This window comes from Cololabis saira, chromosome 19 (assembly GCF_033807715.1).
Source record: "Cololabis saira isolate AMF1-May2022 chromosome 19, fColSai1.1, whole genome shotgun sequence".
Classification (NCBI taxonomy): Eukaryota; Metazoa; Chordata; class Actinopteri; order Beloniformes; family Belonidae; genus Cololabis; species Cololabis saira.
The window spans coordinates 19,090,507-19,103,722 of record NC_084605.1 but is presented as its reverse complement, the minus strand read 5'-3'; the positions used below and the strand labels follow the sequence as shown (position 1 = coordinate 19,103,722).

The 13,216-nt window shown below is 40.5% G+C and overlaps 1 protein-coding gene across 3 annotated transcripts; it reads right to left on the bottom strand.

Annotated features, from left to right (window-relative positions):
• Positions 1-4,989: 4,989 nt before the first annotated feature.
• Positions 4,990-12,205, bottom strand: mettl9 (methyltransferase 9, His-X-His N1-histidine). Of its 3 annotated transcripts, none has more exons than XM_061707795.1 (6): positions 11,916-12,205; positions 9,043-9,210; positions 6,692-6,882; positions 6,396-6,605; positions 5,544-5,728; positions 4,990-5,258 (listed from the first exon to the last, which is right to left on the bottom strand). In XM_061707795.1, the coding sequence occupies exons 2-6, from the start codon at positions 9,142-9,144 to the stop codon at positions 5,029-5,031; spliced, it is 918 nt and encodes a 305-aa protein (XP_061563779.1). In that variant the 5' UTR covers positions 9,145-9,210; positions 11,916-12,205; the 3' UTR covers positions 4,990-5,028. The 3 variants fall into 3 exon arrangements, with proteins under 3 accessions (XP_061563779.1, XP_061563780.1, XP_061563778.1); XM_061707796.1 differs by lacking the exon at positions 11,916-12,205 and adding an exon at positions 9,337-9,483; XM_061707794.1 differs by lacking the exon at positions 11,916-12,205 and having other exon boundaries at positions 9,043-9,225.
• Positions 12,206-13,216: the final 1,011 nt, after the last annotated feature.

The window sequence follows — 13,216 nt, the reverse complement described above, 5'->3', positions numbered from 1 at the left end:
AGGCTGGATAGGTTCTGGTCAAACAAAGACTTTTTGTATGATTTTAGAGCTGATAGGTGATGCAAAATGGAATCAATTAATCTGTGTGTGATTTTATGAAATGTTTTGAATGTAAATTTTAGTCCTATGTATTTATTGTAAGTTATTCTTGATACCGATGTAAAGGACACATGTCCTGTATCGGTCGATTTATTAAACTTTTTTTTTTTAAACTTGTGTGACCACAAATATTATCCTCTTAAAGGCAAAGCAAGGCAAGGCAAGTTTATTTGTATAGCACAATTCAACACAAGGTAATTCAAAGTGTTTATGTCAACATTAAAAGCAGCAAGAGACAATTAAACAGTAAATAACAAATAAAATGATAAGAAAAGAGGTAAAATGATAAAAAGCACGAGTAGTTAAAAAGTAAGGGCAGTAGAGTACAGCAGGTAAGTATTTAATTTAAGAGTACGCTTCAGTAAACTATGTTTTTAAGCCTGATTTAAAGGAGCTGACAGTTGGAGCAGACCTCAGGTCTACAGGAAGTTTGTTCCACCGGTGAGAAGCAGAATAACTGAACGCTGCCTCACCTTGCTTGGTTCTGGTTCTTGGGAACCACAACAAACCAGATCTAGAGAACCTCAGGGGTCTGGGAGCTTCATAGGAACTAACAGATCAACCATGTATTTTGGTCCAAGACCATTCAGGTCTTTGTAGACCAGCAGTAAGATTTTAAACTCTATCCTTTGACTCACTGGAAGCCAGTGTAGTGATTTCATGACCGGTGTAATGTGGTCCAGTTTCCTGGTGTAAAATGTAAATTATTAGGATTTGTTTTCCTTCTTTCCTTTATTGTGGGTAAAAAGTTACAACCATATTAAAACATTAATGTTTGCAGCTACACGAGTCTTAAAATATGTAACTCAGTGATACGAGTCCTTCAAATTTGTAAAGTAGCTATGACGTCACAGACACCAATCAGAGTAGAACAAGGGCTACCCACTGCCCTTCATGTTTTAGATGTTTCCCTGCTTCAACACACACTGATAAAAATGACAGATTTGAGCCGACCTTGGTACCAAGCTGATAAAGAGGGTTAATTTACATCTGGTGTGTTAAAGCAGGGAAACATCTAAAACAAACAGGATAGCAGCAACCCTCGAGGGCCAGATTTGCCCACTGCTGGAGTAGAACTATGCAGGGTTCCTATATACTGTGGCCTTATTAGACAAATCCTCCATGGCTTCACCGATAAGATTCATAAAGAGGGTTTGGAAGAATTTTTTTCCCCTTTTACCATAATATGGCACCAAATGAATGAGCTAAGGAAGCTGACTGGAACACGCCAACCTTATGTCAATCAAAATTAGCTAGCTGTTAAACTTCTGCTACAGAATATCCCTTTATTTAGTCTCGCAGATGCCAGGTTATCACAAGCTGCTGGCTCTTTGACCAAGCTTTGTTTCAAACGCGATGACAGATGAGGAAGCGATGAAAGATGACCATTGACTGAGACAGCTGCAAATCAAAAAATCCACGCCCATAATTATATTTATATATTAGGCTATATAATTATATTTATAAATATATAATATTATATAGAGCAATATATAATATTCCCTGATGTGGCACAAAAAAAAAGCATCCGTCGTACATTTGACTGGAATGTGAAATCTAGTCATGAAGACTAACAGCATTTTGTGAACGAGGCTATAAATATATTTAATTCTGCTGGAAAGTTGGACATTTTAACAAAAGGATCAAAGGATATTGACTCACTTTTGCAGCCATGCCCCAGTGGTCAGTCAAGGAACTGCAATTGGCTTCATTCTGGAAGTGAAAATTGTTGGCGCTTGTGCAATTAATTTATCTGGACAGTTGAGAGGGATAACAATATACCTGCCTACAGAGCTGGGTAGAGTAGCCACAAATTGTACTCAAGTAAAAGTACAGTTACTTCAGAATAATATGACTCAAGTAGAAGTAAAAAGTAGTCATCCAAATAATGACTTGAGTAAAAGTAAAAAAGTACTTGGTGAAAAAACTACTCAAGTACTGAGTAACTGTTGAGTAACGTCTGATTTATTTAACACAACCATTCAAACAGACAAAAGTACAAAATTATCATCTTCAGGCAAATTAAATCAATAAAATAATAAAATAAATTAAAAGTAATAAAAATAAAAAATAGCTTAAATTAAAATAATCTTAAAGTAAATTCAAGTACTTTAATAAATAATAAATAAAATAACAGAATAAAAAAATAAATTAAGCACAAGTAGCACAAAATTCCAAGCCTTTGTACTTTTCTTTTTTTAAACCAGGCAGAACTAGAACAAGCCCATGAACTCATAGTAACTCTGTGTGTGTTTGAGTCTGTGTAAATGTGACAAAACATGCAAAAACAAACATTTTTCCCAAAGAATCACTCAGTGATGTCATGAGATTGACGCAGATAAAAGGGATAAAAGAAAAGTAACAGCTCAATGTAGCCTAATGTAGCGGAGTAAGAGTAACAGTTTCTCCTTCACAAATCTACTCAAGTAAAAGTAAAAAGTATAGTGATTCAAAACTACTCCTAAAAGTACAAGATTTCCCAAAACTTACTCAAGTTAATGTAACGGAGTAAAAGTAACTCGTTACTACCCACCTCTGCCTGCCTACAAGTTAGAGAAAGCAAGGAGGCTCACAGGAAGGTTGCGTTGAACTTTTTCATTCAACATGAACACCATGAATCGTTCCTAATGTTGTACTGACCATCACTGCTGCTAACCACTGCAATACTACTTCCTAACAGCACTACGCATGGTGTTTCACATATCCAAACAGTGTAGTAGCACATGTCCATTGATGAGAAGTAAACAGTATTATGTGCAAGTCTGTCTTGATTTGAGTAAAATAAGACAGAACAGTTATAATTGATAAAATAAAGTAATAAAATAAATAATATTTACTGACATGCGACTAGCAGCCATGCTGGATTAAGTCAAGGTAGATTATGTTTCTCAGACCTCAGAAATTGTTCCAGTTGAAGAGATTTTTGAATGCACATGGCATCACATCATCGTTCCAACTGGCCCGTAAACGGGTTCGGATCAGAGGCTGCCCCTGTGTATGATGTATGTGTGATTTCATACTATTAGCTATTCTTCACTGGATTTCTCACCATCCTGTCTCATAGTTCTTCCCTTAGCAAACTGCAGGCTTTTTGTCATTTTCATTGATAAGACTGTAATCAGTTCTAATAAGTTAATAATTAACAATTAAATTCCCTTTGGAGATGAATAAAGTATTTTAATTGAATTATAAGGTAGTCATTTGTTTTGATTTTAAAAGCCATAATGGTCAAATATGAAATGTCACTGAAAGGAAAGTCTACAGGACATGAAGAAGTTCCATGAATTGACACACTGCAATGTGGAGAGAAAAATCAGAAAAAGTGAGTGACTCTGAAATGAAAAAGCAAAAGGTATCAGACATACTTTACCTGGGAATTCCAAAACATGTCTGAGTGTGACCTCTGGTCTCATGGTGGGATCAAATAAAGATGATACCTGGTTCACAGCTACATTATAAAATAGTTTACTTGGCAGGTTATGTGATTCAAGCACCTTAAAGTAATGCTGTAGTCTCATTTAACCCCTTTACACTAGAAAACATCTCAACTGTCGTAGGCTACTTACAACAATTCATATTAGAGAGAGACCATGTTTTCCAGCAATACAGAGTGGGGGAAATTCTACATAGGCAAAGCACCCACATGTGTTGCTTTCATCAGTTTAGTTTTACACATCGTGCTGCACTTTCTTTATCTCTTTAGTCGCCATGCAGATTTAAAAACATGGAATCCTGCTATGAAGTTATATGAGCATGTTTGAAAAGGGTGCTTCTGTTCTGAAGTCTTTTGGTGTTTGGACGATAACACGTCCCGGATGTTTCACTAATGCGCCTGATGGTGCAAACGTGTGTGAAATAGGTATGTATCCTTCAGTGAAAGGGGAAAAAAAAAAAAAAAAAAAAGATGGAGCCAATAAATGTAAAACTGTGCAGCTTTTATTAAGGAAGATGTAACACATACTGCACGAATGACGGCACATTTTTATGAATACTCTGTTGTGCACCATATTCTTGAGCACCCAACAATGTTTTAAGGAGATACAGCACCAGAGGACATTTAAAAGAATTAACTAAATGCTTATATTATATATATATATGTATATATATATATATATATATATATATATATGTATAAAAAAAAAATCAACAAAGCCCAAGTTGAAGTCAGACCACCCCAGAAATTCACTCTTATGTTATGTATTAGCGCTAAAGCTGTGCTAATTGGTTTTTGTTTTGTGAGCAAGGGCTTAAATGAGGAAATGAAGTACCACTTTTGTTCTCTGGGGATACTGTGGGGGGTTCAGAGTCTTGCTCAAGGACACTTTGACACATAAGGGGCTGATAATTGGACCCAATAATCTTCCAACTGGAAAATGAAGACTCTTCCCCGGCGCCACAGCTGCCCCAAAGATACAGTATGATTTTAGAGCGGTTCTCCTCGTGTCCAAAACCAGTTCATAATAATACATTTAAACATCATACCGTCCTTGCCACCTGTCAGTAGTTACTGTTTAAGTAACAAAACACACTCTAAAAATACCTTGTATGGGTTTTGCCATCACTGAAGACAAAAATATTGGCTGTTAAATCCTCCTAGTTAACACAAGTCACAGACTTTGGAGAACAGACACCCAAAACTTGGGGAAATGCTTCAGAAGAACTAATTGTCTGTTCAATTGTCATTCAGGCCAACAGGCTTTTTGCATGAAAAGATGAGGTATCACTGTCACACAGGATGGCTGGTTAAAGTAGGAACTCCCGTACCTGAGCTTCACCCCTGACTCACAGTTTCTACATGAGTCAAAGACCAACGCATTTATAAATTATACATACTCACCCCAGAGGCAACAGACAGAGATAAAGCTTAGACAGCAAAGTAAGAAGTTCCCACAAGAAGAAGTTCCCACATTCCCACAGTACGTTCGGCATTTAGTGATCAGATTCCTCGCTCTCGTCTGAAGCTTTCAGAACAAAAACGGCATCGTCAAGCACGTAGTAATCGTTATACATATCTCCTTCACAGAGATAAGGCAGCCGGGTCACAGCTTCCACCTCCAAGCCCACCTTCCGGAAGACCTTCTTGGACATCGACGTGACCTGCTCCTCCCACGTCTTTCCTTTCACTTTGAGGTGTTCTTTCGGACGCTCCCATTTTCCTCCTATGAAAATGAAAGAGAAAAAAAGTGCTCTTATTTGTTAAGGGGTCAGGTGTTGAACGCTGGTCTTCAAATGCTGCTGTCCTGCATGTTTGGGATGTTTCTGTGCAGAAACACACTGGATTCAACTCACTGGATCATCAGCTCGTCATCCAGGTCTGCATGAGTCTATTAATGATGCCATCATTTGTATCAGGGTTTGTTTAAAGCAGGGGAACATCCCAAATATGCTAATGGTGCCACAAGCCAATATTCTGTCCCCACATGCAACTCATATATCTCACTGACCGATTTCTACATAAGGCTGGAAGGGAAGAACAGCAGCCAGAATGACTCGTCCCGTTTTGGGAACCAAGGATCTCTTGATGTCCCGCAGGAGTTGGAGAGGATCCTCGCAGCGGTCCAGCAGATTCAGGCAACTGATCACGTCGTACTGGAGACCAACATGCTGCCACTCATCGATGTCCAGCACTCTGCACAGAAGGAGTGGACAGAGGGAAAGAAGGACAACAGTTTAGTCACAGAAGGAACTTGCAGATGGAGAGAATTGTATTTATTCACTTAAAGACTAGGTAAATCAATAAATCCTGGATTTAAAGAAAGAAAAAACAACAGGAAGTTGGTGAACTAACGGCAAAAGTTAAAAAAAAAAATCAACACAAAACCTATTAAAGCCACATTATGTAATAATAACATCCCTAACACACTGGAGTTTATTTCATTCATTTCACTCGGACTACTCCCTAAAATCCTACTCTAACTCCAGGAAATACAGTTAATAAAATGTATGAAAAAGAAGCACAAGTGACGCCGTTTCTTAGTGACTGTTCAGAAACTCAGCCAGTTTTAGATTTTAGAGTTTATGATTGTTGTTATAAGAGTACATTATTTAATAGAGGGGGTAACTAATTTGATAAAGACTGTTGGTTTCTGAACGCAAAAGCCAGACACACACATCCCCACTCGGCGCTAGTTAAGTCGGCCAAATTCTTGGAAGGACATTGTCAAAACGAGGCCGAAATGAGATCATTTCAAAGACAACAGTTAACAGTCTACATCAGGCATTAGTCCCACCATGACAACAAACTGTCAACTTTATACAAATATCATGATACACAGTTTTCCAAAACTTTGACTCACTTGTAGTTCTTCCTCTGGAGATGCCACTTCATGGGCCCGGAGACTTCAGTTGTGTAGACCTGTCTGAAGTGGTTCCCCATCACCTCTGTGACCCCCCCGTCCCCAGCTCCGAGGTCCAGGAGCCTCTCGGCGTTCCAGTCCAGCTCAACGCGGAGCAGCTGTCTGAACTGTTCGGCTGAAAACACAAACATTGATCCCCGACTCAGAAACCTGAGACAGAGAGCAAACCAAGAGACGGCGTGCATCAAGACCATGGTGACACTCCAGGTGAGGCAGAGATCGGTCGTGGCACTCACCCATTGATGGAGGTCCGTGACACGAGAGGACTCAGCACCGTGGATACGAGGGAGTGGTACAGCTGCGTGAACAGCCAGCCAGACTTCTCTGCACTCCGCTTGAGAAAAGCTTTGGTGCCCGAGTCCAGGTGGCTCTGGATGAATAGAGGTCGCACTGATTCCCCCAGCAGGTCGGGGCAGCAACGGTACCACTAAAATGATTAACACATAGGAGAGAAAAAATTACTAGAAAAAGAGGAATTTTATAGCTTTTATCGACTTGAATAGGGGACTCTTACTACGCTGTTTCCCTGCATGTTTATACAAGAAACTAAATTTCTCTTCTAGATGTCACTAAAGTAGCTGAATCAATACAATGAACTAATATGAAACTCATTCAACACCAATGACAAAATAAAAATGTACCGGTATCTATTAGTATTTCGTTTTTACAGGTTTTACATTTGGTTAATTCACAACAAGTGTTTTGCCTGAATTCCTTAATATACGTCTGGAAATATGGGTCCACCTGTGACAGATGCTTCAGCAAACATTAAGTAAAAAGAAAACAGACATAAAAATGATAAACACCCCCATAAGTGTAATAGTTTGTTAAAAAAAAGCCTTAGCTATAGCACATTAGGTGAATACTTTCAGAGGAAACTTGTGTCAAGATCATTGGCCTGAAAATCCATCAAAAGTGGGGAGAAAAAACGTTACTCCCAAACAATCGACTTCACAAGAACTTTCAACGTTATGTCACCTTTGTTCTTCCTGATCTTTGCAGTTCAAGTCACAGCAGGTGTTTTAATAGATCAATAAAGCAGCAAAGTCCATCATAAACCTTCCTATAGCACCGTTAGTGTGGGTTTGGTTACTCTACACTCAGTAAAACAGCTCATATATCCTTGTTTATATAAGCAGTTTGTCCTGCAGCTTACATCTACCGGTACTTACATTTCAGGTACCACCCTACAACTCTATTGTTCTTGTTGACAATGTTCACTAAATGAACATACTTTGCTCAAGAAAGAAAGAAATGCACAATGTCTATGTAAAATCTTCTTTTCCAACTTCAAATTACCAAAGTATTTTAAACTCGTACATAGACATCAATATCTGCTGGCATAAAAAAAAAAAAACATACCTTTTGAAAGGTAGATTGTAAAAACAATCATAAAAACTTGAATAAATAAATAAAGTGAGAACAGCAGCACCATCCCTTCTTCTTCTACTTTTGGGTGGAATTCTGGCTTAATCTGGGATCATTTGGGCACTTATGCCTCAGTCATGGCACTGCTCGGTGCTTTGTGGGTCCAAACACGGCCCATAATCCATGAGCAGGACCAAACTTCAGTTGTAGCTGTATAATATGAACCAGAGGGAGCACAAATGTCATGAACCCACTCCGACATCAGTGACAGAAAGCGTTGGAAGGGTCAGTCGTGACCCACAGCCTCTAAAAAGTGCAGATTTGGGCCACATCTGGTGGACATGTGGCTCAGCTCAGGCAGTCACACTCACCTTGAGTTAACACAACCTGTTGAGACCATAGAGGGACAAATGGAGAGTGGTAGTCTAGTGGCTACAGAGGTGGGCTTGGTTCCCAGGTTCAAAACCAAGAATGGCAACCAAGATGAACCATGCTGGGCCCCTGAGCAAGGCCCTTAACCCTAATTGCTCCCTGGGCAAAATTCCCTCAGATGCAAGTCGCTTTGGATAAAAGCATCTGCTAAATGACAGTAGTAGTAAATGGAAAATTCAGATCTGGACCATGTTTTAGGACCAGTTTGCCATCAGGGAAGTAACACCCAGCTCATGGCCACATCTGGCCCTTCTTGTTGGTACCCTTAATGCACAGACAGGTGTCAAACTGAATCCCAGAAGGGCCGGTGTCCTGCATGTTTTAGATGTTTCACTGCTTTAACACACCTGATTCTAATTAATCATCGTCACCAGCTTGTCATCAAAGTCTGGATAGTTGTGTTGATGACACAGTCACTTGTATCATGGTGCAATGAAGCTATGGTTGCTCAGATTACCCCCACATGTGACAATCTACTCTGAAACCCATCTGATACATTTAGCTCAGGTTAGAAATGCAGATTTGGGCCATGCCTGACCTGACAGCACCTGTCAAAACCAACTCACGACCTTTCTGGGCCACATCTGGTGGACATGTGGCTCAGTTCAGGCTGTCACACTCACCTTGAGAAACACAACTTGTTGAGACCATAAAGGGACAAATAGAAAATTCTGATCTGGACCTTGTTTAGGACCAGTTTGCAATCATGGAAGTAACACCCAGCTGGTGACCCCGAGCCACATCTGGCCCACCTTGCTGGTACCCTAAATGCCTCCATGGCTCCTACCTCCTGCGCATGCGCCTCAGCTGAGGCCGCGTCGCTCTCGTTCCCGATGTTCTGCAGCAGCGCCCGGGCCAGCGGGCCGCGCACGTACTTGCCCGTCCACATCCTGCGGGCCGACAGCAGGAAGAACACGTAGCCGAGCAGCCAGGCCACGAACACCAGCGTCCTCAGCTGTGGGGGACACATAACCGACAAGCTGAGCAGGACACGTGAGCAGAGGTGGTGCAGGAGTGCAGGAGTCTCTGAAAGTCTCTCTCAGCAGCTCTGCTTCTGCTGCTGCCCAGACGATAAACCAACCTGAGGAGGGCGCGGTGGATTTAAGACAGCCAGCTGTCCACAAGTCTAAGAAACCATTGTCGCATTATCTCTCTGAAATACAACACAGGCGGAACTACCTACAAACAAATAAACTAAACAAATGACTCCTCTTCTGTTGTTTTACTGCGGACAGCATCGAGATGGAGGCGCATCAGCGCCAGCTCCTGCTCTGGAGGACGATTACACTCAAATCCTCTCCAGGGTCACCAAGGTCTTTATCACAATCACGTTTATTGGCCAAGGCAGGGAATTTAACTCTGGTTATTTCACTCACTGTGCAGTAAATAGGCAAATGACAGCTCCTATTAACATATAGTGAGGATAATTCATAAAGCAAATTACAGAGAACACACCAACATATTATTTATTAATTCAGGACTTATTAAATTTAAAGAAATAGTTGAGTTACAGACGTTATTAGTTATGCATAGGGCAAAAAGAAAACTATTACCAAGTAATCTACAGCAGTTGTTTGTTTTTTCAAATCCAGAAGATATAGAACATAGAAGGAAATATAATTTCAAACATCAGCATGCAAGGACCACTCTTAAGCAGATGTGTACATCGGTTGTGGGAGTAAAACTGTGGAACTCTCTACAGAATGATTTAAAGGAATGCACAAATTCACTTAGGTTCAAAAAAATGTATAAAGATAAAATATTTAAGTTATATGATCATGAATAGACTGGGAATTAAGCAGTATTATTAATATCTGTGGTTGGTTCTATTTAAGTGTATATTTTTGTAAATATTGGTTACATTGACTGTTCTTTTGTTTTGGTATTTAATAAGGGGCAGGTAACATAAGACTTGTCTTCATCCTGCTCCTTTTCGGTCATGGGTGTGTAGATTGACCACCATGCACGAAATAAATAAATATATACAATTTAAAAAAAAGTGAAAGGTGCAGCAGTATGAGGTAGACATGGTTATTGAAAGGTGCATTGTTACAGCATATGATTGTGGTTATTATTATTATTGCACAGTGATTGATTATTCTGAGACTCTATGAGTGATGAGAATTCATCAGAGCAACAGTTTGGGGGAAGAAACTGTCTCTGAGTCTGGAGGTTTTGGCGTACACTGAGTGCTCTGTAGCGCCGTCCAGAGGGGAGGAGTTCAAACAGACTGTGTCCTGGTGTGAGGGGTCTGCAGAGATGTTACCTGCCCGTTTCCTGGTCCTGGACCGGTACAGGTCCTGGATAGATGGGAGGTTAGTCCCAATTATCCTCTCTGCAGACCTAATTGTCCGTTACAGTCTGTGCCTGTCTAGTTTGGTGGCCGATCTGAACCAGACAGTGATGGACGTGCAGAGAACAGACTGAATGATGGCAGAGTAGAAGGTGGTCTTTATGTCTTTGAACAACTATTACAATAAGATTGAATGTGCCACGTCTGTAAGTAAAAAAGGGCAAGCATATGACGAGTAAAAAACAACAAACAAACAAACAAAACAACAGAAATAACAGGTACGTTTATCAGATTCAGATTCAGTCGACTTTATTTATCCCTTTGGGAGGTTCCCTCGGGGAAATTGACATCTCCATCTCACTCACACAGCACTGTCATTTACCGAAACCCCAGAAACCAAACACCCATATAAAGATAAAAAGATACAAAATTAAAAATAAAGATGAAAATAAAAACAAAAATAGAAATAAAAAAATAAAAAGTGCAGTGCCATAAATAGAATTATATGGATAGAAAATAAATAAGTGTTATGTAATATTGCACAGTTATTGCACAGTCCAGTTTTTTGTTAAAAAACAACAACAAAGGGGGGCACGGTGGCGCATCTGGTAGTGCAGCCGTCTCACAGCTACCCAGGTTCGATTCCTGCAGGGGACGCTGTGGGCGCTGAAGTGCGTGTGTTAGTTCCCCCATGACTTCAGCACCACACCCTGGGTGGGGTTGGTGAAAGGGCCTTTCTGTGTGGAGTTTGCATGTTCTCCCTTGGTAGCTAATGTGAGCTACCCTCACAAAAACATGCACACAGTCCTGGGCTACACATGTCCCCTCTGGCCAGTCGGGGCGCCAGATGGGGTGGGGAGGATCTGCACGGAATAACGTGATCCTTCCACACGAAAAAACATGGATTTAGGACTTTCAGAAGAATAATTTACCCTCCTGTATTTTCTTAAATGAAATGCTGAAAAAGACATATCAGCATAAAAAAGATTGTAAAAAAACGGCCATTGGAAATTGATGAGATTAACACAAATTACAATTTTTAATTTAAATCAGTTGAATCTACTCTGGGGTTTAAAATGTATATGAATTAAATACTGTGGAGATTTTTTTTAATGTTGTGATGGCTGACTTGTTCATATTCCTCCCTTCTTTTGAAGACATTTTGAAAGACAAAATGACTGAAACTCTGGCTACTCAAAGCTCAGACAGATGTTTGAATTTTTAAATATTTTTTAAAATGTAAAAAAAAAAAAAAAGTAAATAAAATGTTAAAATTGTAATTAAATATGTTTTTAAAATGAATCTAAAATGTCTACCAAAAAAAAAAGGATCCTCTGTGTAATGTTTTAACTATAAAAGGGACCAACCTGTTCAAATTTTCCGTCATTTGTGATGACTTCAACTGAATCATTCACTTCAGGAACAAATGCTTCATCAACGATCCTCTGTTGACTGCTGCTGAAACACGGAGTCCTCCACAGATGAAACCTCGCACAGATCTTCTGGTACTAAGACTTGCTAAGATATGACCTCGGACAGATCCTCTGGTACGAAAAGTAAAGTTTTGATCTTTGAAATAACTTTTGGTTCAAGATCAACAGGTGTGGCCTCTGAGGGACATTCTTCTGGAATAAAGTCTTCAATAGGTGTGACCTCTAACAGATCTGGTACAAATAGTTGCAAAGATTTGATCTTTGAAATACCTGTTGGATCAAGATGTACAACAGGTGTGGCCTCGGAAGGAGTTTCTTCTGAGATAACATCTCCAGGGGGTGTGACCTCTAGCATCAGCCCGGCTCGGCACGGCTTGTCGCGGCTCCACCCGTTTTGTCCAGAGATATATATACATATGTATACATATGTACACATATATACATATATATACACGTGTATATATACACATATATACATATGTCTATGGTTTTGTCCCCATTTGTTTTTCCACAGCCAGGTGAGAAGTTGGGTTGGGGTGAAGCTGCTGTGACGTACTCGATTGCGCAACACCTTTGTTCATGTGGGCGCTGATGAGAAATCAGCTGGAGCCGCGAGCGGCTGAGAAAAAAACAGCCCGTCTACATCCCTTTTTTAATTCTCTTGTCAGCCACCAGGTTTATGAACATCTGCACCTCAGAGTTGGATCACCAAACAGACGTTTGTGCTGTATAATAAAATCGCATCAGCTCGCTTCTACCCGCCACGGCCCCGTCCTGCGCTTTTGCACTAGGGGCTGAGGCGGGTGGAGCCGCTCCAAGCAGATACTTTTTCTGTAACCATTCTGGCGAGGTTCTAATGGCGCTTTCGCACTAGTACCGCATCAGCCCGACACGGCGCGGCGCGGCTCGTCGCGGCTCCACCCGTTTTGTCCCCTTTGTTTTTCCACAGCCAGGGGAGAAGTGGGCAGGTTGGGGTGAGGCTGCGGTGACGTACTCGATTGCGCAACCGCTTTGTTCATGTCGGCGCTGATCACAGCAGCTTCACCCCAACCCAACTTCTCACCTGGCTGTGGAAAAACAAACGGGGACAAAACCATAGACATATATACATATGTATATGTATATATGTGTATATATACACGTGTATATATATGTATATATGTGTACATATGTATATATCGCGCCGGGCTGATGTGGTACTAGTGCAAAAGCGCCATTATAGATCCTCTGGTACA